A 25857-nucleotide genomic window follows, 5' to 3' on the forward strand; every position below is an offset into this window, starting at 1 on the left:
TGGTATTTCTTTACATGCCCTTTGAGTGTAAGGGCACTTTCTGCTTGTTGAAGACTGTGGCAGCTAGCAGCTGTTTCTAATTATCAGCACGTCTGCAATCTGTAGTCCCCTGGAAATAACGGTGTCCCCACTCAGGCACAGAAGACAGCAAGGACACTTCTAAGAGAGAAATGAATTGAATCAGAAAGAGTCATTCATGTTTGGTAACAGCAGTGGTGACCATCTACGAAGACCATCTGACAGGCGTTCATCCTACCTTTCTTGAAAAGACTGACTGAGGATAGCTAGAAACAATCACATTGAGTCATCCATCCTCAAGTCCTTTACCATTTAAAGTGACATTTTCTCTTTATCAATCGGAGTAATAAAGAGTGTGATCATTAGTCTGTGGATTAAGAGTCTCTCCTTCACTGCCAAGACAAGAACAAGGGGCAATCTGTCTGTAAATGGCCTTGCATCCACAACTCTACCCTGTCAAGAAGATCCGTCCAGAAAAGAGAAATATAGTTCCATCACATTGATCCTGCTGAGGTGTCAACATACCCGAGTCAACTCTTGAAACATCGATACCACTGAGGAGGCATCAGACAGTCCCGCTCTACACTAGATTCATCAATAAGGATCTTTAGTATACTTTGATCAAAGACACAGTCCTGCTTTGAGAGACACTCAACCTCTGCCACAAATTACAGATAACATACGAATAGAACAGATATATCAAAGTGAAACAGCTTCTGCTAAAGCTCTTGAGGTACTGTGACTTTCATCTCTGCAGGTAGTTCTGGCAAGTATTCCCACATCTTGAAAGTGGAAGAGATAAGAAGGTTCTCGGCTCAGGTAAAGTGGTACAGCATTTTGACGTAGTCTTAGAAGCTATCAAGCAATGTCCCTAAACAGACAATTCTTTACCCCTTAGTCTGCAGAGAGAAAAACAAACACCTGTCTGATCTTTACGAGACACCTGTTGGACCACTACTGTTAAAGGTATGAGAACACAAAAAGAACATTGAGGTCTATACATAGATATATATGCCATTCTATAGCAAGGATGCCATATTATATACATCACACCTAATCAAATATGCAACTGAAAATGGGTTCACTGTACTTGGTCTGTGTGTTTGATGTTTAAAATATATTAATAAGATGTGGACAGTGCTTAACAAAAGTGATATATATATATATATATATATATATATATATTCACGCATGATATATATGATATACATATATCATATACCATATACACTACCGGTCAAAAGTTTTGAAACACTTGACTGAAATGTTTCTCATGATCTTAAAAATCTTTTGATCTGAAGGCGTATGCTTAAATGTTTGAAATTAGTTTTGTAGACAAAAATATAATTGTGCCAACATATTAATTTATTTAATTACAAAACTACAATTTTATTTAAAAGAAAAAAGTTTTTGAAATGGATGACTTGGACCAAATAATAAAGAAAAGTAGATGGGAACTCCTTCAATACTGTTTAAAAAGCATCCCAGGGTGATACCTCAAGAAGTTGGTTGAGAAAATGTCAAAAGTACATGTCTGCAAATTCTAGGCAAAGGGTGACTACTTTGAAGATGCTAAAATATAACACAGTTTTGATTTATTTTGGATTTTGTTTAGTCACAACATAATTCCCATAGTTCCGTTTATGTTATTCCATAGTTTTGATGACTTTTGCTATTATTCTAAAATGTGAAAAAAAAAAAAATAATAATTATAATAAAGAATGAGTGTTTCAAAACTTTAGACCATTAGTGTACATCCATTTATGTATTGTACCATATCTTTTATACTTTTTTGGAATGTGTTTCCTCTCCAAAAATGGTCACTACTAAAACACAGAAATACGCTATAATACAAAGGATTATATTTATCTATTATGTTTATATTTCTCTATTTCCATCCCTCCCCCTTATTTTTATGAATTTTTCAAAAAGTTTTTCACAGCTAAATCAAGTAAAATGACAATTTTAACACATTTCAATTTCAATTTATAGGATTCATCCAAATCTACATGCACATTTTCTCTGTAAAATACATATAGTACATGCAATCATACTGATTAGAGAGTTAATGATTTATGAAATTTAACATATATTTATTATCATAAAATTTCACTTAACTCCATTATGACACATAATGATAATGACTTCACTGTTTTAGGTAGCGACTACAATATTTTGTTTGCAAGGTTATATAATATTCCCTCAAATTTTTTGCCTAATCTTAACTCCTAAAAATGTATGTCAACATATGTGGATAGTGGGACTCAGTTGTGAACTTTTAAATTATACCAAGCTAGAGAAAGTCAGATTTTTTTTTATTTTTTTTTTTTTATCAAATTGTTGATTATGTTTCCAGGAGTGTTGGTTATTCATGTTTATTTAGACATTACATATATTACATCAGAAATTAACATAATAAATTCTGATTTTAAGTAATGGCCAGCATCATCCAATCACTGCCAACCATGTTAAAATAAAATTATACATTATAAATTCTGAATCTATGTACTAAATACCATTGTCCCATGTCTGCCAACCATGCTGAGTGGTCCAAGCATCGTCTGCACCCTGAAACTGAACTTCTGATAAGAAGTTTGTATTGAATGCACTTAGCTGCATAGAGAGCTTTAGGATGCTCCCTTGTTCCCTATTTAGTGAATGACTTAACCTCCAGTGTGCTGTCTTTCTGCACTGGTCTCAGAACAGTTCGAAATGCACCTAAATTTCATACTAATTCCATATAAAGCCCCTGAAAGCAACATTTTTCAGCTTTTGAATGAACCAATTGATTCTTAAATGTACAGTTGTGCTCAAGTTTGCATACCCTGGCAGAAATTGTGAAATTTTGGCATTGATTTTGAAAATATGAATGATCATGCAAAAAAACTGAATTTTATTTAAGGATAGTGATCATATGAAGCCATTTATCATCACATAGTTGTTTGGCTCCTTTTTAAAATCATAATGATAACAGAAATCACCCAAATGGCCCTGATCAAAAGTTTACATACCCTTGAATGTTTGACCTTGTTACAGACACACAAGGTGACACACACAGGTTTAAATGGCAATTAAAGGTTAATTTTCCACACCTGTGGCTTTTTAAATTGCAATTAGTGCCTGTGTATAAATAGTCAATGAGTTTGTTAACTCTCACGTGGATGCACTGAGCAGGCTAGATACTGAGCCATGGGGAGCAGAAAAGAACTGTCAAAAGACCTGCGTAACAAGGTAAAGGAACTTTATAAAGATGGAAAAGGATATAAAAAGATATCCAAAACCTTGAAAATGCCAGTCAGAACTGTTCAATCACTTATTAAGAAGTGGAAAATTCAGGGATCTCGATACCAAGCCAAGGTAGGTAGACCAAGAAAGATTTCAGCCACAACTGCCAGAAGAATTGTTTGGGATACAAAGAAAAACCCACAGGTAACCTCAGGAGAAATACAGGCTGCTCTGGAAAAAGACGGTGTGGTTGTTTCAAGGAGCACAATACGACGATACTTGAACAAAAATGAGCTGCATGGTCAAGTTGCCAGAAAGAAGCCTTTACTGTGCCAATGCCACAAATGACAACAACTTGACATGCCTCACAGCTTCTGGCACACTGTAATTTGGAGTGACGAGACCAAAATAGAGCTTTATGGTCACAACCATAAGCGCTATGTTTGGAGAGGGGTCAACAAGGCCTGTAGTGAAAAGAATACCATCCCCAATGTGAAGCATGGTGGTGGCTCACTGATGTTTCGGGGGTGTGTGAGCTCTGAAGTCACGGGGAATCTTGTTAAAATTGATGGCAAGATGAATGCAGCATGTTATCAGAAAAGACTGGCAGACAATTTGCATTCTTCTGCATGAAAGCTGCGCATGGGATGCTCTTGGACATTCAAGCATGACAATGACCCTAAGCACAAGGCCAAGTTGACCCTCCAGTGGTTACAGCAGAAAAAGGTGAAGGTTCTGGAGTGGCCATCACAGTCTCCTGACATTAATATCATCGAGCCACTCTGGGGAGCTCAAACGTGCAGTTCATGCAAGACGACCAAAGACTTTGCATGACCTGGAGGCATTTTGCCAAGACAAATGGGCAGCTATACCTCCTGCAAGAATTCGGGTCCTCATAGACAACTATTACAAAAGACTGCACGCTGTCATTGATGCTAAAAGGGGCAATACACAATATTAAGAACTAAGGGTATGAAGACTTTTGAACAGGGGTCATTTCATTTTTTTCTTTGTTGCCATGTTTTGTTTTATGATTGTGCCATTCTGTTATAATCTACAGTTGAATATGAATCCCATAAGAAATAAAAGAAATGTGTTTTGCCTGCTCACTCATGTTTTCTTTAAAAATGGTACATATATTACCAATTCTACAAGGGTATGCAAACTTTTGAGCACAACTGTAATAAAAAAAGAAGTGAATATAGGATTTTAAAGGAAAAAATGTGTACATTGTGTTAAGCAACGTGGTGTTTTGCGATAAATCACAAAAAAAAATAAAAAAAATTTTTTTATAAAAAGGCATATCGGATGAACCTAGAGACTTCAATCTTTTGACTCACAGGTTTCAATGTAAAAACTTAATTAGGTTTCTTACCAGATGTAGTTTTGTTGGCATCTCTCCCAAAGACAAACTCCGCTGTGGTCGGCACCATGTTGTTTGATCACATGACTCCGTACTTTGAAAGTTTAACCCTCCTGAATGGAAATCAGTCAGTTTAAATGAATTTAAGTTGTGCTTTGAGTATAGCGAAGCCAAAAAACAACATCCACATGTGTACGTGGGGTCGCACAAGGTTAAAAAAAGTGCACTTTCTGAGCACTTTGTTAAAGTGTCCTCAATTAGTCTGTAACAAAATAAATAGATCCAACATCTTGAAGAAAAATACAACCAGGAAGTAAGAATGCATGCCTGTCTAACATGACCATATAGTGAGTAGATCGATCTCATAATTTTGAAATAAATGTGTTTCAAAATCTGACAATAAGTGTGTAACTTTACGAATTGTCACTACCGAACACAAATTCTTTGCAATTAAATAAACTAAGAAGTTTATCTCACTGTGAGGTTCATCAGCACTGTGTGGGTGAGAGAGACAGGTCCACTCTGCTTTCACACTGCGGCCAGCGGCAGATACGCTATGATTCAGGTAGTGCTGTTTCGTCACACTTTGAGTGACCCACTACTCGACTGACCAGCCCACTGGGAAAAGTCCCGGTGCTTCCAATGGCCAGTCCATCCCTGAGTGATAATTCAGATAATAAAAAAAAATTAGTTTGTCAGGGGTTTGTAAGATATGCAATATAAAGTTGAGAAAACATGCAAGCACACCTCCAAATGATTCTTTAGATTTGATGTGGAATTATTTACAGTGGATAGGATATTAAGTTTCGGAAGGCAGAGTTTAATGCTTTACTGTAATGTTTTTGCTTTGTGTCTCTGAAAAGGACAGATTTTAGTGTACTTCGGCTGTCTGCGTTGCTGATCTGTGCACAGTATGTGTGATGCAAATTTCATCATCGCCACAGTCTGAGCGGACTGTCCGCATTCGGGCCAGATTTTCTCAACACTGACAGACCTCGACTTTGCGCATCGTCAGCGTATGTGCCTGTTGTTGACTGTACTAAAAGAGTATCACAACACATTCATATTCGCTCAAGCCTCGCAGTCAAAAGAGTAAACTTTGAAAGGCAACACGGACGACCGGGCGCAATCTGATCTGGAACACAGAAAAATAAAGTATGCCTACATGTTATCCTTTACTACCCAGCACTGCGTATAACACCATACCACCATCGACTGATATGGTTTTTCATTGGAAGATTCTTACTACATTGAGGTGGTTTGGAAATCTGTGTGTAAATGTAAACATAATACAATAAGTTCAAATCAATACGTCGTGTGCATTTATTTTGTAAGTAGCTGTGTAATAAGTGGGATAATGCACAGTCAGCCGGTCATTATAGCAAAATAAACCCCTTCAGGATGATACAAGTCTCCTCATGATCACTCTTTCAGGATTTATTATGCAGTAATGAGTGGCTCACTGTACATTATCCCTTACTTAAAATCTTTTTCTTGTTAAAATTAAAAATCCAATAGCCTACTTAGATTCACTTTACACTTTCTTTAATGTAGACTGTCCATTTACATTGCTTTCCTGTGTCTGAGAAGTCAACCCAAAGTCTAATGATGCTGAATATAACATTCATGTAACTAGGCTCTCTTTATTGTGCCGTTTGCCACAGTGCTGACTCGTATGCAGATAGGACAACAGAGAGCGGAAGAGCATGGTTCTCTTCTTGGTGGCTGTTTGCACGGCTATTTGGCAGACCCTATGTCCAGATGCCCCTTTAGTAGAAAAAATAAAAAATAAAAAATAAAAAAAAACTCCTGCATTGTTCTCCTTTCCTCGGGTAAACAAGTAGAAGAGAAGGGAGTGGGTCTCCCCTTTCCTCCTGAAAGTTTCACTGACACAGAAATAGCGCTGAGAAACATTCACATACAGTAATTAGCTTAAGCACTTTTAAATGTACAGTTTGCTATTCTATAACCCACTTTTTGTCTTAAATAAAGGATCCTGCAACCTAAACTACAGGTAAATATTTGGTTTATATAAGATTCAACTACGAAACATCTATTATATCCTTCACCTTGAATTAGTGGGGGCAAGGGACTGTTGAAGTAAATTTTGTTTCAATTGTTGCAGTGTTTTTTGACATACTGTGTGTGTCTCAAATGTTGTTATAATATTCCCATATGTATCTGCAACAAATTAAAGTAGTTTAGAATTCTACTACTTAACTCTAAACTGTATAAGTAAGTCTCAAATAAAGAGTGCTGTTGTTACCTACCCTAACACTACTATAAAACATTGACGTTTTCAATTTTGTTCCTGAATTTATGGTGGTAATCAAATCTACATCCTACTTTGATTCCCAAACATGATGGCAATGAAATTACATTATAAACCAGATGTGAAATTACATAAAATAAATAAGAAAATGAAAGGATTAATAAATACAAAAATAATTGAATAAGAGAAAAATAGAATTAAAACTCAATTATGAATTTCGCATTTCTTTGCATTCACTTCACATATTTGTATTTTCACAACCATTTATTTATTATATTTATGTATTATCATGTACATTTAATTGTTTATTTCTTTTGTTATTATTTTTTTCTTCCTCATTTATTTTTCATTTTTGGCCATTTTGATTCTCTAAAAGAAAATATTTTTTTGTCCTGTAAATCTTTCATATTTTTAAACAGACTTGCAGCTTCTATTGTCACTTTAAGAAGGTGGTCAATTTCACCCCTGTAACTAATTTATAATTGGTTAAACTGATAGTGTTACAACTTACCCTGTTACTTACAACACTTTCTGGTCTCCTCTAATATAGCATTCAAACTATACTGATTCAAGAAGATTAAGTTGCAGATGTTACAAACATATGCACAATTCAGATGGTTCCAGTTTTAAAACAATGATCTTGAATTCCCCACCTAGTTCAAGACTGGTTTGGCTTTTAAGTGCTGGCGTTAACCTTTTTGGCCCCAGTGTCTCAAACCCAGCCAGTTTCCTTTTCAAGTGGCTTGTAAGAGGGAAATCATATTGTTTGAGATTGTTTCCTCAAAGGGGAGGGGAGCGAGACACACTCATATACAGACTCCAGGTGGGTGGGTGCCCAATCACATTCAACCTGGTTCCCACAATTGATGCCACATTACCTTTCTCAGTAATATGATGGAAATGTTATATAAGAGGCCAAACAGATAAAACGTTAAGTTAAATAAAAAAGTAAATTATATATTCAAATTTCACATAATTATGACAAAGTCAATCCAAATTTGCTAGCCAAACTGCTGTATCAAACCAAACATACCATAAAGCAAGTAGGTCTTTTATTTATTTTCAGCTATTAAAAAGCCAAGAGCGCAACAGTCTGGTTTCGAAAGTACAAATCCCATTCTTTTCTTTCATAGACAAATTGATTTTCAACGCTAACTTATAAATCTTTAAAGACAGACCTACCATGATCTCAGAGGTTGTTTATCGATAGTATATGCTTCCGATTAAGCCATCTGTCTGTGTTTTAGCACATTTAATAGCGGAATTCCTGGTGAACAACTACATTACCCCTGGTACAGCAGTGAAAGATCCACCAATTAGAAAGCCGTGGCCAACAAAACCCGCAAAATAACACCGGAAGCGACCGTCCGCTCCAATGACGCACTCTGAATGACACAAACGATTCGGTCTCCCTGCACTCTCAAAATACTTACATATGTGTATATTGGAATATTTCGCAATAAACAAACTATATTGTTCCTATACTTATAGTCAACAACATAAAATCAATAGTTTTACATATTTCCATAGTTTTATATGCAATGATGTCATTCGCCATCCTTCATGGGATTGTAGTTCGTGCCCTCATGAAAGACGTTAAGTACACAGATGACCCAGAGGCCTTTCTGGAGCTCTTCAAGCACACGGCCCAAGCTCTGGAATGGCTGCGGGCACAATGGGCAGTCCACCACGCACTCTCTCTCTCTCTCGCTCTCTCTCTCTCTCTCTCTCTCTCTGTGGTCCCTCCCCCTCCTCCTTTCCGATCTATCCTGTTACCCCAGAAACGGTGGAACAATTCCCAGAGACCGGTTCCCTGGCCTCGGTGGTGTACTAACACCCCTGTTCCTCTCTCCCCCGGCTCCACCCATTCTTCCTCTCAGGTGGGGGAAGCTGCGGCCACTGGTGTGAGCGTGAGGTTTGGGCCGGTCTGTTGGAGTTGCGGGGAACCAGGACACATCCACGAACTGTGCCCGGTGGGGACATTGATCCGGGTCCCCGACACTCCACAGGCTGCCTCCGACTGAGCCGGGACATACCAAAAACCCGTGAGTATTGGGGGGGTACATGCCATGCCTTGGTGGATTCAGGCTGTAACCAAACCTCCACTCATCAATGCTGGGTTAAAAATGGGGCACTGGATACAAATAATCTGGTGAGGGTGAGGTGTGCTCAGGGATATTTACGATCATCCTGTAGTGACGTCATGATTCTGTTTCGGGGTCAAAAGTATAACATTGAGGCTGTGGTTAGTTTCCGCATCACCCATCCATTAATTTTAGGTACTAATTGGCCGGCTTTTCCAGAATTGTTAAAGGGGTTATGTGTGGATGGGTCCTATAATATAGTGGGATAGTGTGGGGTATGCAATGCACTGACTGGGGAGGCAGAGCTGGGGCCATCTACGTCAGCTCCACATCAGGATGATGTAAGGGAGTGGGAAGCCTCGGCTTTCCCAACCCTTAAGGGAATTTCCACTGGGGATTTCCCTCTGGAGCAGATTCAAGACGAGACTCTTAAGCACGCGTTTGATCAAGTGAGAGTAATTGATGGTCAATGCCTTCAGCCGCGCATTGCATTCACATATCCGTATTTTTCAATTATAAATGATCGCTTGTATCGAGTGACACAGGATGCTCAGACAAAATAGGATACAACCCAGTTGTTAGTACCAAAGAGCCGTCAGGAAATATTGTTCCAGGCGGCTCATCACAGTCCGATGGAGGGGGATTTAGGACAGGAGAAAACACTAAACTGTCTCATGGCCCGTTTCTATTGGCCGGGCATTCGCTGGGATTTTAGCCGGTGGTGTGCGACATGCTGCAAATGTCAGCTCGTGAATCTGCCTGCCACTCCAAAAGCGCCATTGCACCATCTTCCGTTGATTGAGGTTCCCTTTGACAGAGTTGGCATGGACCTCGTCGGGCCATTAGAACGGTTAGCATGTGGGCATCGCTTTGTGTTGGTTCTGGTAGACTACGCGATACCTGGAAGCAGTGCCGCTGCGCAAAATCTCAGCACGTAGTGTTGCGGAGGCGATCTTCAGAATAATTTCCTGAGTGGGGATTCTGAAAGAAATTCTCACTGATCAGGGCACAAATTTCATGTAACGTACACTACGCAAGCTGTATGAGTTATTGGGTATTAAATTGATTTGGACAAGCATGTACCATCCACAAACGGACGGCTTGGTCGAAAAATTTAATAAGACCTTAAAAAATATGATTTGTAAGTTCGTGCACGATGATGCTTGGAATTGGGATAAGTGGCTCGAACCACTGCTATTTGCAGTGCGAGAGGTCCAGCAAGCCTCCACAAGGTTTTCCCCATTTGAATTGTTATATGGGCATAAGCTCCATGGCGTGTTAGATGTCATGAAGCAAAATTGGGAGGAGGGAACTTCACAGAGTAAAAATGAAATTCAATACGTTCTTGACCTGAGAGCAAAACTCCACACACTGGGGCGAATATAAAAGGAGAATTTGCTACAGGCTCAAGAACGTCAGTCCTGGCTGTATAACAGGGGAGCTTGGCTATGGGAGTTTGCACAGGGTGATAAAGTATTTGTGCTGCCCACATCAAGCTAGAAATTACTTGCAAATTGGCAAGGGCCCTTTGATGTCACATGGCAAGTATGGGAAGTCAATTATGAGGTAGTACGTATGGATAGGGGTGGGGCACGTCAGATTTACCACCTCAATCTCTTAAAACCATGGAGAGAGGTGGTCACCGTATCCTGGGCGATGGTAGTTCCGGAGAGGGAGGAGCTCGAGCCAGAGGTGAATCTAAAAGATAATCAGTTCCACCTCTCGCTGTCACAACGTACGGAGGTTGCCAGGTTGCAAAATGTTCTCGCCTCTCCCCGGCTGCACTAACCTCATGAAACACCACATCGAGACAACCCCAGGGGTAGTGGTACATAGTTGTCCCTACTGCTTACCCGAACACAAGAAACAAGTAGTACGGGAAGAATTAAAGGCCATGCTCGATATGGGGGTAATAGAAGAATCCCACAGCGATTGGGCCAGCCCAGTGGTTCTGGTACCTAAGAGAGATGACTCGGTTCAATTATGTGTGGATTATAGGAAAGTCAACGCAGTGTCAAAATTTGATGCTTATCCAATGCCTCGTATTGACGAACAGCTTGATCGGTTGGGTTCGGCTCGCTTTTATTCAACACTGGATTTAACAAAAGGGATATTGGCAGATCCCCTTGACGCTGATGTCCCATGAGAAAACGGCCTTCTTCACACCGTTTGAGTTACACCAATTTGTGACCCTTCCGTTCGGTTTGTTTGGGGCCCCGGCTATGTTTCAGCGTCTTATGGACCGAGTCCTCAGACCGCACGCTGCATGTGCCACTGCTTATTTGGATGATATCATTATTTACAGTAATGATTGGCAACAGCATATGCAGCATCTGCAGGCTGTTCTGTAGTCGCTGTAATGTGTAATAACCTCTTAGAAGTGCGCAATTGGGCGGGTGGAGGTACATTATCTGGGGTTCCACTTGGGTCACGGGCAGGTGTGACCCCAAATTGATAAAACTGCAGCAGTCATGACCTGCCCAAGACCCAGGACCAAAAAGGAGGTGAGACAGTTCCTGGGGCTGACCGGCTACTATCGAAGGTTTGTGCCTAATTTTTACGATGTCACTAGCCCGCTGACTGATCGCACTAAAAAGGGAGCCCCAGACCCGGTCCACTGGACGGAGTTGTGCCAACAGGCTTTCACGCAGGTAAAAGCTGCACTATGTGGTGGGCCACTTCTGCATTCCCCTGACTTCTCTCTCCCTTTTGTTTTGCAGATGGACGCATCAGACAGGGGGCTGGGTGCTGTACTGTCCCAGGTGCTGTACATTAGTCGGAAGCTCTCTATGAGAGAGATGAAGTACAGCACCATAGAGGAGTGCTTGGCCATCAAGTGGGCGGATCTTACTCTCCGCTACTATATATTGGGACGGGCATTTACCCTCTGTTCATACCATGCCCCGCTCCAATGGCTCCACTGCATGAAAGATACCAATGCCCGAATCACCTGTTGGTATTTGGCGCTGCAGCTGTTTAAATTCGAGGTGGTCCACAGACCGGGGGTGCAGATGGCTGTCGCAAACTTCCTCTCCAGAAAGGGGGGATGGGCAGTCCGGACATTTCCCCCAACCTGAGACAGGCGGTGGGGGTACGTGGAGGTGAGGGCATGGTTAAGCGCCCATATGGGTTGCTCCTCATTACGGTTTCTCTTTTGACAGTGAGAGACAAGGGAATTAAATTTGGGTCCAGAACGGAGAGAGAGATACAGACCAGAGACTACGAGTCTGCTACCAGAGTGTTTCGATATTATAGTGTTTTGCTGATAAGCTGACCTGTCTTATCTTTTATGCTGCAAAGCAGACTTTTGGTTTTGAGTGTGAAGCTGCAAAGCGATTTTCTATTATTTTGTAGAACGTGGACTGTGGACTTTGATCCAAATATAAACCTTTGCTACATTTACATTCAAATGTTTTTCGATGCTTTCCCCAGAGAAACTGCCATTTAAATATACACAGTCTTATCCAATTTCTCATGGTAAAACACTGAGAATATTGTGGCCTCCCTCTTCCCATAAACTCACTAAAGGACTGAGACTCTGATTCTAGAAAAAAAAATGAATGAGAGAGAGAGAGTTTCATTCCAAAAGTATTACAAGGGGAAGAAACAGAGACAATTATTCAAATAAAAAAGGAATTATTCAAATAAAAAATAATACACATTAAAGTTTGTCCAGCATAATCTTTCACCAAATTTCTGTCCTGTAGGAATCAACCTACAAATTGCTTACTTATTGTATAGCTCTGCATCTTATCTCTATCTATACCTTTAAAAATAATGTGTAGCGATATAACCAGACCATAACCAGTATTTAACTGTTAAAGTTGTTTTATATTAACTATATATTTCTATTTGAATATAAAATTTATGATATAAATCAATAATAAATGTGTTCATCTCATAGATGAATTAATCTGTATATAAAAGCATCTGACATTTCCTCGCTTTAGAACGATAACAGGAAACACTCCAATACCAAGAAAAGATAAATGGCACTAAATATTTGCTTCTATATTTATTTTTAGCTGCTGGTTCCTTAAATTCCTTAGTCACTTTTTCCCAGACTCCCAGCACTTGATTGTGTGGGAAAAGTTTATAACGAAACCCCGAACACACACAGACACAGCCTAAATATATAGCCTAAGCATGTTTGGCATCTTTCCCCCTGTTTTAGAATAGCATGAGAGGGCACAGGGCAGTATCAAATCAAATCAAATCACTTTATCGTCACACAGCCATATACACAAGTGCAATGGTGTGTGAAATTCTTGGGTGCAGTTCCGATCAACATAGCAGTTGTGACAGTGATGAGACAGTACCAATTTACAATAACATCAAATTAACACAGCACAATTTAAACATCTGATATACACATAATTACACTCAACAATATACAAATAATAACATACACTGTACAGTATACAATACGCACTATATAGATACACATTATTCAATAAAAATATATAAAAAAGTATATATAGTAGTATATATAGAATGTACAGTATTGTACTGTATTGACATTCAGGCTGTCGGTTGATAGTCAGTTGTTAAGAGAGAACATAATATAATAATAATATAATTTATGACAGTCCGGTGTGAGATATAAGAGTAAGGGTAATAAAGTGCAGTGCTGATGTATTTTGATCATGGGAGATCAAGAGTTCAGAAGTCTGATTGCTTGGGGGAAGAAGCTGTCATGGAGTCGGCTGGTGCGGGTCCTGATGCTGCGATACCGCCTACCTGATGGTAGCAGTGAGAACAGCCCATGGCTCGGGTGGCTGGAGTCTCTGATGATCCTCCGAGCTTTTTTCACACACCGCCTTGTATATTTCCTGGAGGGAGGGAAGCTCACCTCCGATGATGTGTCTGGCAGTTCGCACCACCCTTTGCAGTGCTTTGCGGTTGTGGGTGGTGCTATTGCCGCACCAGGTGGAGATGCAGCCAGTCAGGATGCTCTCTACAGTGCAGGTGTAGAACCGTGTGAGGATGTGGCGGTTCATTCCAAACTTCCTCAGCCGTCTCAGGAAGAAGAGGCACTGATGAGCCTTCTTCACAACGACTTCAGTGTGGATGGACCATGTGAGTTCCTCAGTGATGTGGACACCCAGGAACTTGAAGCTGCTGACTCTCTCCACTGGTGCTCCATTGATGGTGATGGGACTGTGTTCTCTGTCTTTTCTTCTGAAGTCCACCACAAGCTCCTTTGTCTTACTGACGTTGAGGGAGAGGTTGTGCACCTGACACTAGTGTGTCAGAGTGTGCACCTCCTCTCTGTAGGCTGTTTCATCATTGTCAGTGATCAGACCTACCACCGTTGTGTCATCAGCAAACTTAATGATGGCACTGGAGCTATGTGTTGCCACACAGTCATGTGTGTACAAGGAATACAGTAGTGGGCTGAGAACACAGCCCTGTGGGGCTCCAGCGTTGAGGGTCAGTGATGAGGAGATGTTGCTGCCTATTCTAACCACCTGGCGTCTGCTTGACAGGATGTCCAGGATCCAGCTGCACAGCGAGCTGTTTAAGCCCAGAGCCCTGAGTTTCTCATCTAGCTTGGAGGGCACTATGGTGTTGAATGCTGAGCTGTAGTCTACAAACAACATTCTCACATAAGTGTTCTTTTTTTCCAGGTGGGAGAGAGCAGTGTGTATTATAGCTGCAATGGCATCATCAGTGGAGCGGTTGTTGCAGGTAAGCAAACTGCAACGAGTCAAGAGAGAGAGGCAGCACAGAGCAGATGTAATCTCTGATTAGTCTCTCAAAGAATTTGCTGATGATGGGGGTCAGAGCAACAGGACGCCAGTCATTTAAGCAAGTAATTTTTGATTGCTTTGGAACAGGCACAATGGTGGATGTTTTAAAGCATGTGGGGACTACAGACAGAGAAGGAAAGGTTGAAAATGTCCGTAAAAACACCAGCCAGCTGGTTCGCGCATGTTCTGATGGCTTCGCGGATATTCACCCGTCGGAAGGATCGGGTTACATCCGCTACAGAGACGGAGAGTGAACTAACCTCTGTAGCTTCAGCCGCGAGAGCTCTCTCCGCGAGGGCGATGTTATTTCCCTCAAAACGAGCATAAAAAGTATTTAGCTCATCCGGGAGAGAGGCAGCGGTGTTCATGGCGGAGTTTTTATTCCCTTTAAAGTCCGTGATGATGTTAATTCCCTGCCACATGCTTCTAGAGTTGGTGGTGTTAAACTGTCCTTCAATCTTGCTCCTGTACTGGCGTTTTGCGGTTCTGATTTCGGAGGGCATAACTGGCTTGTTTATGCTCCTCCGCGTTCCCGGAATTAAAAGTGGAGGTCTGCACATTAAGTGCCGCGTGAACATCGTTATTTATCCATGGTTTCTGATTCGGATAGATCCGTATTGTTCTGGTCGGAACCACGTCCTCCATGCACTTTTTGATGAAACACATTACGGCATCAGCGTAAAGCTCGATGTCGTCATCAGAGGCGGACCGGAACATCTCCCAGTCCGTGTGATCAAAACAGTCTTGTAGTGTAGAATCTGATTGGTCCGACCAGCAATGGATCGTTCTGAGGGTGGGTGCTTCCTGTTTCAGTTTCTGCCTGTAAGCGGGCAGAAGCAGAATGGAAGAGTGGTCCAATTTGCCAAATGGTGGGCGGGGGAGGGATTTGTAGCCATCCCGGAAGGGAGAGTAGCAATGGTCCAAAACCTGGTCCCCTCGTGTGTTGAAACTAATGTGCTGGTGGTATTTTGGTGCGACTGATTTTAAACTGGCTTTATTAAAGTCCCCAGTCACAATGAACGCGGCCTCAGGGTGCACGGTTTCCTGCTCACATACAGTTCCTTGAGTGCCCGGTCGGCTTGTGGGGGGGGATGTACACAGCAGTGATAATGACCGCTGTGAATTCCCTTGGTAGCCAGAATGGTCGACACAGAAGCATGAGAAATTCCAGATCAGGAGAGCAGAAAGACTTGATAGAATGTACGTTCCTCTGATCACACCAGGATTTGTTGATCATAAAACATACACCACCACCTCTGCTTTTACCTGAGAGGTCTTTCGCTCTGTCCGCTCGGTGCACAGAGAACCCCGCGGGTTCAATGGCTGAGTCTGGAATCTCCGCAGACATCCAAGTTTCCGTAAGGCAGATAATGCAGCAGTCCCTTCTATCTTGTCGGAAAGAGATCCGCGCTTTCAGCTCGCAGAGCTTGTTATCCAGAGACTGAACATTTGCCAGTAGAACAGTGGGTAGCGGGGGTCAATTTGCGCGGCGTCTTATTCTGATGAGAACGCCAGCTCTGTTTCCCCTTTTCCTTTTGCGTTTCCGCGGCCGTGCTGCCCAGACAAAGGGCTCTGCTTGCGTGTTTGTAAACAGCGGGTCGGCATTGAGAAATTTAAGACCGGTTTACGGTGTGAAATTGCTGAACCAATGTCCAAAAGTGTTTGTCTGTCGTAGACAATCAGGCAGAAAACATCCAAGACAAAAAACATAAGAATTGTGAACAAAACAAACAAAACACTACTATGTTGTGTCGGAGCTCGCAACGCAGCAGCCATACTCGGCGCCATCTTCGACATAAGAACCAGTACCATACATTACTATACTGACTGTAGAGTGGCACAGTAATTTTAAATAATGTATGTGATCCAGTTTAAATACTCTCTTCCTAGAAACATAGGAAGAGGTTGGAACAGCGTCAAGGTATCAGACTAAATATTAAGCAGTATAAAGTTAGGCCCCAAAAATATATATTGAAATATAGTTGAAATATATCATATATCGTAGTACATAATATAAACTTTAAATGTGCACTAAGTAATTTTTGTGTGTTTTGCTGGTCTATACGACAGTGGTCTTGGACTTTATACTAACAAATATTGCCGTGGATGAAGGATAAAGCAAAAGCAAATGTTTGTGGTTACTGATACCATTGCAGAAATATTCAAACATGCATGCGCATTTGACACCCATGATTAGTTTATTCTGAAGCCAAAAGCATCTGAAAATAAGGTTACAGAGATAAAGTAAGTAGTATACTGCTAGTCATGTGATCTCACCATGATGGATTAGCTTTTACACTACAAATGTAATGTGGTCACAAATATTTTCAACTACCTTTGAATGTGGCTTGGGTAATCAGATTAAAAAAAAAAAAAAAAAAAAACATCGGGAGTGTTTACATGCATGATCTTACGCCTATTTTGCTTAATAAACCGACAATGTGTAAGGCCGTGTAAACGCCTTAAACTGGTTGCCTTTATTGGGGTAAGGTCATAAACGTTTGAAACATTATCCGATCGGCAAAAATAGATTTTTGCCTATTACCCAGATTTCGCTCTGCTTGTAAACACCTTTATTGGCATTCTTACCAGCTTATTCAGTGCCCGCTAGTGTTGTGCGCATGACTGTTTACATTTTGACATCAAAAGCAGAGAATAATCAGATGATTTCAAAGCTCTTGTAAATGTGATTTTCTTGCATTGTCATATTTTTTTAATAAGTTGCTTTTTGGTAATTCCGCATATTGGTGTTTATGTAAACATGATTTCGACCCTGTTTACATCTGTATTTGGTGCTGTCCACTTGTGATCAGATTACCCAAAATGTATCTTTATACCAAGCAACATGATCACATGTTGGGAAGTCGGCATGTTGTTTCCGAAAAATCCTGTACCCTAGAATCTGGCACATTATGCCGACTTACTCAAAAGCAGCATAAGACATTTTTGCATTGGCTCAATGTTTACCTTCCCTTGTGCGTGACCGAAAGCACATGGCGTCAACAGCATGGGAGACCTGGGTTCGCATCAAGCACTGAAACTAGGAAGTAATTGTGTTTGCATAATCAGAATTGAGCGGAGATTGAGGTTGCATCCCCCCCCCCAACATAAAATGTTTACTCCACTGATGTTTAGGTTAGGGTTTGAGTTGGGGGGTACAGTATATAAAATATGCATTCTTCTTCACTGTATTACATCCTGTATAGCTGAAAACAACTCGCTTTTGGTGCCCCTCCATGGATAATTCACATGGAAAATTGAGCTTGCATAAGGCCGTACGTCCAACAACACTTACCCCTTTGGCCACTGGGGGCATTGTTTCAAATTTTGGTAAGCACAGACTGATTTTAGCTAAAGAAAAGTCAACCTGCTGTTTCCGATTTCACTGTGAGATCAGTCTGTACCAGTAATAGACATTCAGTTTCTTTTTTTACTTTACGCTCACTCACACTTCCTCTATTTTCCCCAGGATTCTTCACTAAACCTCTTGACTTGTCATGGCTGACTGGAGCTTGCTGGAGAACTTTCTAGAAGAAGTCCAGGAACATTCCACCTCAGTGGGAAAGGTGTGGCTCACCATCCTCTTTATCTTCCGGATCTTGGTCCTGGGCACGGCCGCCGAGTCCTCCTGGGGTGATGAACAAGAGGACTTCACCTGTGACACAGAGCAACCTGGTTGTGAGAATGTTTGTTATGACCAAGCCTTTCCCATAGCGCACATACGATACTGGGTGCTTCAGATAGTGTTTGTGTCCACACCTTCTCTTATCTACATGGGGCACGCCATGCATAGAGTCCGCAGGGAGGAGAAAAGAAGGAAAAAACAGGATGATCAAGGAGCCCAGAGCGATGGAGAGAAGTACCCTGAAGAAGATAAGGATTCTGGGAAGGAGGATGAGGGTGGATGGGGGAAAGTACGACTCAAGGGTGCCCTGCTGCAAACGTATGTACTTAGCATCCTCATTCGCAGTGTGATGGAGGTGATCTTTATCGTAGTCCAGTACTTGATCTATGGAGTCTTCCTTAATGCACTCTATGTGTGTAGGGCACCTCCATGCCCGCATCCGGTGAACTGCTATATCTCACGACCTACGGAGAAGAATGTATTTATTGTGTTTATGCTAGCGGTTGCTGCTGTGTCGTTGTTGCTCAGTATCGTGGAACTATATCATTTGGCATGGAAGCAGTGTAAGACGTGTTTGCAAGGATACAAGGCTTCCAAACAACATCTGAATACGCCTTCCACTGTGGCTGCAGTTTCGCCAAATCCATCTACGCCAAACCCGGCATGCACTCCACCACCTGACTTCAACCAGTGCCTGGTGACATCAGCACCATCTTCCCCTACTGTACAGGCACACACACACTCTCTCATGCACCCCAGTTGCCCGCCCTTTCACGACCGACTGGCGCACCAGCAAAATTCTGTGAACATAGCCACCGAACGTCACCATGGTCATGACTTCCTGGCAGTGGATTTCTTTAAGATGAGTTTTTCACAAGCAGCAACAGAGATACCCAACTCATGTGCCTCTCCGTCATTACTAAGTAGCGAATTTGTTGAGGACAAGCGAAGGTTTAGCAAGAGCAGTGGGACCAGTAGTCGCATGAGACCGGATGACCTTGCGGTATAGCACTGACCAATCACATATGGACAAGGGACATTAAGTGTGACTAGGCATACATCTGCTAAAAATGTTGCACTTTATCTAACAGATCAATGATAATATTGCTGTCTCATAGACCGATTCAGAATATCCGTTCAAACATTTGCACAAATGCATCATGCGAGCATCTAGTTCACAATGAAATAAAAATATAGGGACCTATTTTAAGAGCGCTAACGCTATTCCATAAGTCATTGGGCATGGCAATTAAGTTTTGGTATTTTCATGCAAGCATGTGCTAAGTCTAAGCGCAAATGGGTTTGGCGAAATTTCGCACAAAAAGCGCTAATGTGTTGGGTCAAGAGCCATTTATTTCTAAGGTTCTTCTCCAGCACCATCTGCATCCTATTATATAGTCCAGCACAAGCAATATAAACAAAGACAGCACATTCATATGGAGTTGGTAGTGTAAATAGACTGTATGCAATGAATTAAAAGAATAGAAATATGGACTCATGTTAAGTCAAGACATTTTTATTTGTATAGCACTTTTCACAAAACACATTGTTTCAAAGCAGCTTTACAGGAAATCATGCATTAACAAAAAAATTAAAAATGAAACTGTAATATCTATAATGTTTTACAGTGATAATTGTGTAGTTTGATTAAATGATTGTAAAATGTGTATAGATATTAAATAATTAAATAATAATTATATTTAGAACCCCTGTGAGCAAGCTGAAGGTGACAGTGGCAAGGAACACAAAACTCCACAAGATGTTGGCTAATGGAGAAAAAGAACCTTGGGAGAAACCAGGCTCACTGTGGGGGCCAATTCCCCTCTGGCTAAACAACATGAATATAATGCCAATATTAGTTATTTGTATGCAGTGCAGGTCATGATTTTAAATTTGTAAATTAAGTAAGTGTAAAATGATTTTATGAACTTTAAGATTATTGACTAATGTCTTTGAAGTCCATCCTGGATTAACTGCAGAAGTTAACATAGATGCATTGCCCTTTTTTAGTTGGCTGATAAAGGCTTTTGTTGGCAATTAAATGATGGTCTGTCTATGTATTCCATTTCAAGGGTGTAGTCCATCAATGGACAAAGGATAAATCAATGGATAAATGTTGAGGTGCATCGCAGTTCAACCTGCAGGTCATTTCGGTGAGGTTCGGTAGGGCCTATGCTAAGTCCAAGGTTCAGGCAGTGGCATATGAAGTATCCAATGTCTTACAGTTGGAGTTGGCATCAGTTCATCCTCTGAAGTCAAAAAACTAAAGTGATGTCTGGCTAGCACTGTCTGTGGTTTGTCGTCATCTCTCAGCAACACGTAGCAGTGGAGTACGACACCAAGCAGGAACGGAGCTGGATCTGGCAGGCTCTGGTAACCTCGGGTTATGAATCCTGAGGTTGAGACATGGAAACATGGAATAATATTAGCGTAGATGCCATTCAATTTTATACAGAGTTATAGATCATGATGAATGCTTCTGGTTCTGGCAGACCTAACTAAAGCAGCCTAATTGTGAGTTGAAGGATAAATTAGGTGTATGCCTGGCTGAATAGATGAGTCTTTAGTCTAGACTTAAACTGAGTGAGTGTGTCTGCATCCTGGACAGTGTTAGGGAGACTAGTCCATAGTTTAGAAGCCAAGTATGAAAAGCATCTACCTCCTTTTGTAAATTTTGATATTCTTGGAATTATTAACAAGCCAGAATTTTGTGATCGTAATGAACGTGATGGAACATAGCGTATCAGGTCACTTAAGTACTGTGGAGCTGGACCATTCAAAAGCTTTGTATGTAGTAAACAGAATTGCAAAATTAATATGAAATTTAACAGGTAGCCAATGTAATGACAATAAAATTGGGCTAATATGATAATATTTCTTGGTTCTAGTCAGCACTCTGGCAGCTGCATTTTGAACCATTTGAAGTTTGTTTATTGAACTTGCTGGACATCCTCCCAGTAATGCATTATAATAATCTAGTTTTGAGGTCATGAACGCATGAATTAATTTTTCGGCATCAGCAACAGAGAGCATGTGTCGTAATTTAGCAATATTTCTTAGGTGGGAGAATGCTGTTCTACAAACATTGGAAATTTGATTTTCAAAGGACAGATTGGTATCAAATATAACACCTAATTTCTTTGCAGAAGACGACGACGTAACAGTACATCCATCGAGTCACATTATATTTTAGCAGCTTATTTTGAGAGGCTTTTGGTCCAATCATTAGTACTTCCGTTTTGTCGGAATTGAGTAGAAGGAAATTTCTGGCCATCCAATCTTTGATTTAATTGATACACACTGCTAATTTGGAGAACTGTGAATTTTTGTTGGGTTTAGAAGAAATATAAAGTTGGGTATAGTCAGCATAACAGTGGAAACTTATTCCATGAGTCCTGATAATATCTCCCAGGGGAAGCATGTATAAGGAAAAAAGCAGAGGTCCTAAAACTGATCCCTGTGGCACTCCATATTTACCTTTTGTTTGATTTGACAATTCCTCATTTACACATACAAAGTGGTAGCAGTCTGATAAATAGGACCTAAACCATGCTAATGCAAGTCCAGTAATGCCAACATAATTCTCCAGCCTATTCAAGAGAATGTCGTGATCTATCATGTCGAAGGCAGCACTAAAAGCACTAGAAGAGAAAAGCAGTTGCGATCAGATGATAAGAGCAAGTCATTAGTAACTCTGACAAGTGCAGTGTCTGTGCTGTGATGAGGCCTAAATCCTGACTGAAATTGTTCATATATACTATTTCTCTGTAGAAATGAACATAATTGGGAGAACACTAGAGAAGACCTTATTTATATTTTCTGTTATTTCATCAAGTTTTTCTAGACTTTTTGGCTTACTGAGTATGTGAGACAATTCTGGAAGATTATTAGTGAAGGTATCTTTAGTGGTTGAATGAATAGTTCTACCTGAACGATAGTGTGGTGTACGTAGATTGAGTGACATTAGCTGATCGCAACAGACAAGAGATGAGGTAATGATATGAGATGTTATCGCTCTGCGGTAGAATTTCTATAGTATCAACATCAACTCCATATGAATTAAATCTAGCGTATGATTATGGCGATGAGTTGGTCCTGTCAAATTTTGTCTGACTCCAAGAGAGTCGAGAACATAAAAAAAATGCTAATCCCAATGTGTCATTTTCATTATCTTTGTGAATGTTGAAGTCACCAACAATTAAAGCTCTATCTACATTAACTACTAGATCAGATGGAAAATGTGCAAATTCACCAAGGAAACCAGAGTAAGGCCCGGGTGATCTATAAACTGTAGCAAGGGCAAAAGAGCATATTATAGTGTCTGACATCATTTTTGCAAGTTCACACACCTCTATAACATTATCTCTAGTGATCTTCGACTAGTGAAGCCGGACATCATTAGTGCCGACATGAATCATTTTAGAAAATGTACGTTTATCATTAGCCAGCACTTGTAAATTTGATCTGATGTCAGACGCCCCAGACCCGAAATGCATTCAACAATGTTGGCTGGAGTCGCTATTTCCACATTCCTTACAATAGAATCACCAATTATTAGGGCTCTTTCAACATGATTCTCAGTGGGTGCATCACTGAGTGGGGAGAATCGATTGGAAACCCTAACAGGAACAGGAGAGTGGTGTCACTTTGCTGAGCATGTGGCCGAGACATCACCCAGTCGCCTGCTGCGGGGGCTCTAGAGCCGGAACCAAAGGGTGTGTTGCTTGCTGTTCTACACGCATCCGAAACAGTATCTACTTCTCTCTCACAGACCTCCTCTAGTGTTTGGATGCGTGTCTCTAGCTCATTAACCTGTTCAATGTTCAACAATGTTCTTTTGTGCTTCATGTTGACTTTAATACTATTTCACTTTAAGTCAACCAATATTTTCGAAATATAAGTACACTTGCATTTCCCGCAAGTCACTTTGCACACCCAAGACAAATTTTGGTCTGACAAATGGCCTAAAAGAAACAAGATTTCTCTTGAAAATTATCAGTCCATTGTTTTTTTAAGAGATGAAAATTATTTTATGCACTACTGATTTGAAAGAAATAAGCAAAATGAATCTGACCAGGACAAAGAGAGAAACTGCAAGCAGAGGTGCACAACAACAAGAGGACTAGTAAATTGGAGTCTCTAGTTTGAGAAACAGACCCGCACAGGTCCTAAACTGGCAGCTTCGATTACCAGTACATGCCAAACAAAACAATAACAAAAAATACCAGTTTCTTTTGCAACAGTGAAGAAAAGACTCTGGGATGCTGAACTTTTAAACAGAGATTCAAAGAAAAAGTCACATCTGACACTGGCAAATAAGAAGAAAATAGTTAAATGGGCAAAAGAACTTAAAGATTGCATGGTAAATGATTAGAAATGAGTATTATGGATGGGTGAGTCAATGTTTGAGGTGCTGAGCTGTTGTTAGAAGAGTCTGATCATAAAGTCTGTGAAGTGTCCTACAAAACAATTACATCTTTGAGAAGTGCTATAGAAAGCATGGGATGAAACTTAACTGAATATCTTACTAAACTGACTGCAAGAATGCCGAAGGTGTAATTGCTGCAAGTGGAGTATTCGTGGATAAACAGGAAGTTTGAAGAATACAGCATTAATTTAAATAGAAATAGTCATTTGTAACATTAGAAAATTATTTACTGTAATTCTTGATCAATTTGAAGCATCTGTGGTGAAGTACCATTTTCCTCCAAAACTATAAAAATATCACTGTGATTACAAACTTTTGAATGGTAGTGTATATATAAACACAATGACACACATACGGTATATATAAAGATATATATATATAAATAGCAGCTAAATACTCAGGACTGTCGATAAGAAAATGAAGAGTTTACAATGTTGGCCATATGCAGTCCTCCAATGGCTACAGTAGCTTACAATTTGAAACTGAAGTTATGAACACAGTGTGACTGGATGAGTCACAGTAGAAACCTAATTTGATTGGGTTAAAAAAGACAATTGAGAGAAACAATTAATATGCCTATTAAATAATATTATAAGTAAATAAGTAATATTGTTACAAACATTATTGTAAATCGAGAGACAGTTAATACTTTCTCACAGGCCACTTCTGCAGAAACCTCATAGACAGTTGCATCTAATTTTACAAAACCCAATCACTCCCTGTGAGAGAGAGAGAGAGAGAGAGAGAGAGAGGTCTGGCATTTGAGGTGAAGTCAAGAGATCCAGCTTCAACTGAGCCCAAGCAATGTTCTGATGTGAAATGTCAGTGAGAATGTACAACTATGCCATATTTTTTTTTTATGCAACACGTACGCTTTTAACTTTTGTTTCTTTGCGTTCATGGATGTAACATTCACTGTTTGTAGAAACATGTTAACCATCTTCATTTTACAAATTTAGAATTTTTAATGTTAATTGGAGTAAAGGTAAATATTGAAAAATCTAATTCCACATTTATTTTTATCATTAGATAGTGATTACTGTTAGAACAAACATGGGGGATTTCTCCAGCAAAACTAAATGTTTTTCCTCTTTAAATAAAAAATAAAAATAAAAAATAAAAATAAAAATAAAAATAAAAAATAAAAATTAAATAAGCATAAGTAGTACACATTTCAAATAACTGGAAAAAATAAACCTGTTAAGTTAATGCCGTAGCCACCGCTAGATGGCGCAATCACCCTTCACTTTAACACGACAGTCAGTGACCAGAACTGCACGCATCAGAATGTTCTCTGAATGCTAAGAGGTCACGTGTTATCATTCTGGCACTTAGATGGCTTCACTGTCCATTGCACGTTTAAAAATATTACATGTACTATTTTAATTAGGATTTCAGTTATCAGTGTAGAACAGCGCCATTTCACTCATTTTAGGTTTAAATTGATTCCATATAACTGTGCAGATTTCCCTACATATTCAGCACAGAAAATGTGAAAAGTCTGTATATTCCAACTGGTCTTGTCCATAAATCACCCTTATTTGATCACTAATCTGTAATTTACCCAACACTTTTATCCAAAGCTACATGTAGAACACTTATTACAGGAATACTTCCCTTGAAACCACCTGAAGTTGAGATCATTGCTCAAATGGCCCAATGATGATTACTTTTTGTGGGAATTGAACCTTCAACATTTCAGGATATATGTTTATTGTTAGTGCATGACACCTAATGCCTCAACTAATGTTAACATACACAACATTTTTGTAAAGTGTTTTCCCTCAGTCACCAGTCTAGATCTTTAACCACTCAATACACTACACCTAACTCTGGATTAAATGTAATAAACCACCCTAATCCTACAGGAAATACTGTACAGATGTTCATGAGAACATGTCACAGCCATTTAAGGTGCATTTTCATTCGTCTTGTGGCTACTAGTAGACAGAAACTATGAGGTCGCCAGATATTTGATTATGAAAGCAAAGCTTCCTCTAGCATTACCGCATACTAAAGCACCTACACTGCCACTAGAGGGCAGCAGAAGACCACTAAGACCCATAAGACACTTGCAGGCATTGAGACA

The 25857-nt window shown here is 40.2% G+C and overlaps 1 protein-coding gene across 4 annotated transcripts; it reads left to right on the forward strand.

Annotated features, from left to right (window-relative positions):
- On the forward strand, positions 1-24038 carry LOC127443526 (gap junction alpha-5 protein-like). Of its 4 annotated transcripts, XM_051702215.1 has the most exons (4): positions 1-837; positions 917-984; positions 14593-14653; positions 18185-24038. In XM_051702215.1, the coding sequence occupies exon 4, from the start codon at positions 18213-18215 to the stop codon at positions 19347-19349; it is 1137 nt and encodes a 378-aa protein (XP_051558175.1). In that variant the 5' UTR covers positions 1-837; positions 917-984; positions 14593-14653; positions 18185-18212; the 3' UTR covers positions 19350-24038. The 4 variants fall into 4 exon arrangements, with proteins under 4 accessions (XP_051558175.1, XP_051558174.1, XP_051558177.1 ...); XM_051702214.1 differs by lacking the exon at positions 14593-14653 and having other exon boundaries at positions 2-837; XM_051702217.1 differs by lacking the exons at positions 1-837; positions 917-984; positions 14593-14653 and adding an exon at positions 8098-8923.
- Positions 24039-25857: the final 1819 nt, after the last annotated feature.

The sequence above is a fragment of the Myxocyprinus asiaticus genome, chromosome 7 (genome assembly GCF_019703515.2).
Source record: "Myxocyprinus asiaticus isolate MX2 ecotype Aquarium Trade chromosome 7, UBuf_Myxa_2, whole genome shotgun sequence".
In the NCBI taxonomy this organism is placed as follows: domain Eukaryota; kingdom Metazoa; phylum Chordata; class Actinopteri; order Cypriniformes; family Catostomidae; genus Myxocyprinus; species Myxocyprinus asiaticus.

Bases quoted from the DNA above. Each gene is read 5' to 3' on its own strand.
- LOC127443526 (XM_051702215.1), top strand. From the start codon at position 18,213: ATGGCTGACTGGAGCTTGCTGGAGAACTTTCTAGAAGAAGTCCAGGAA.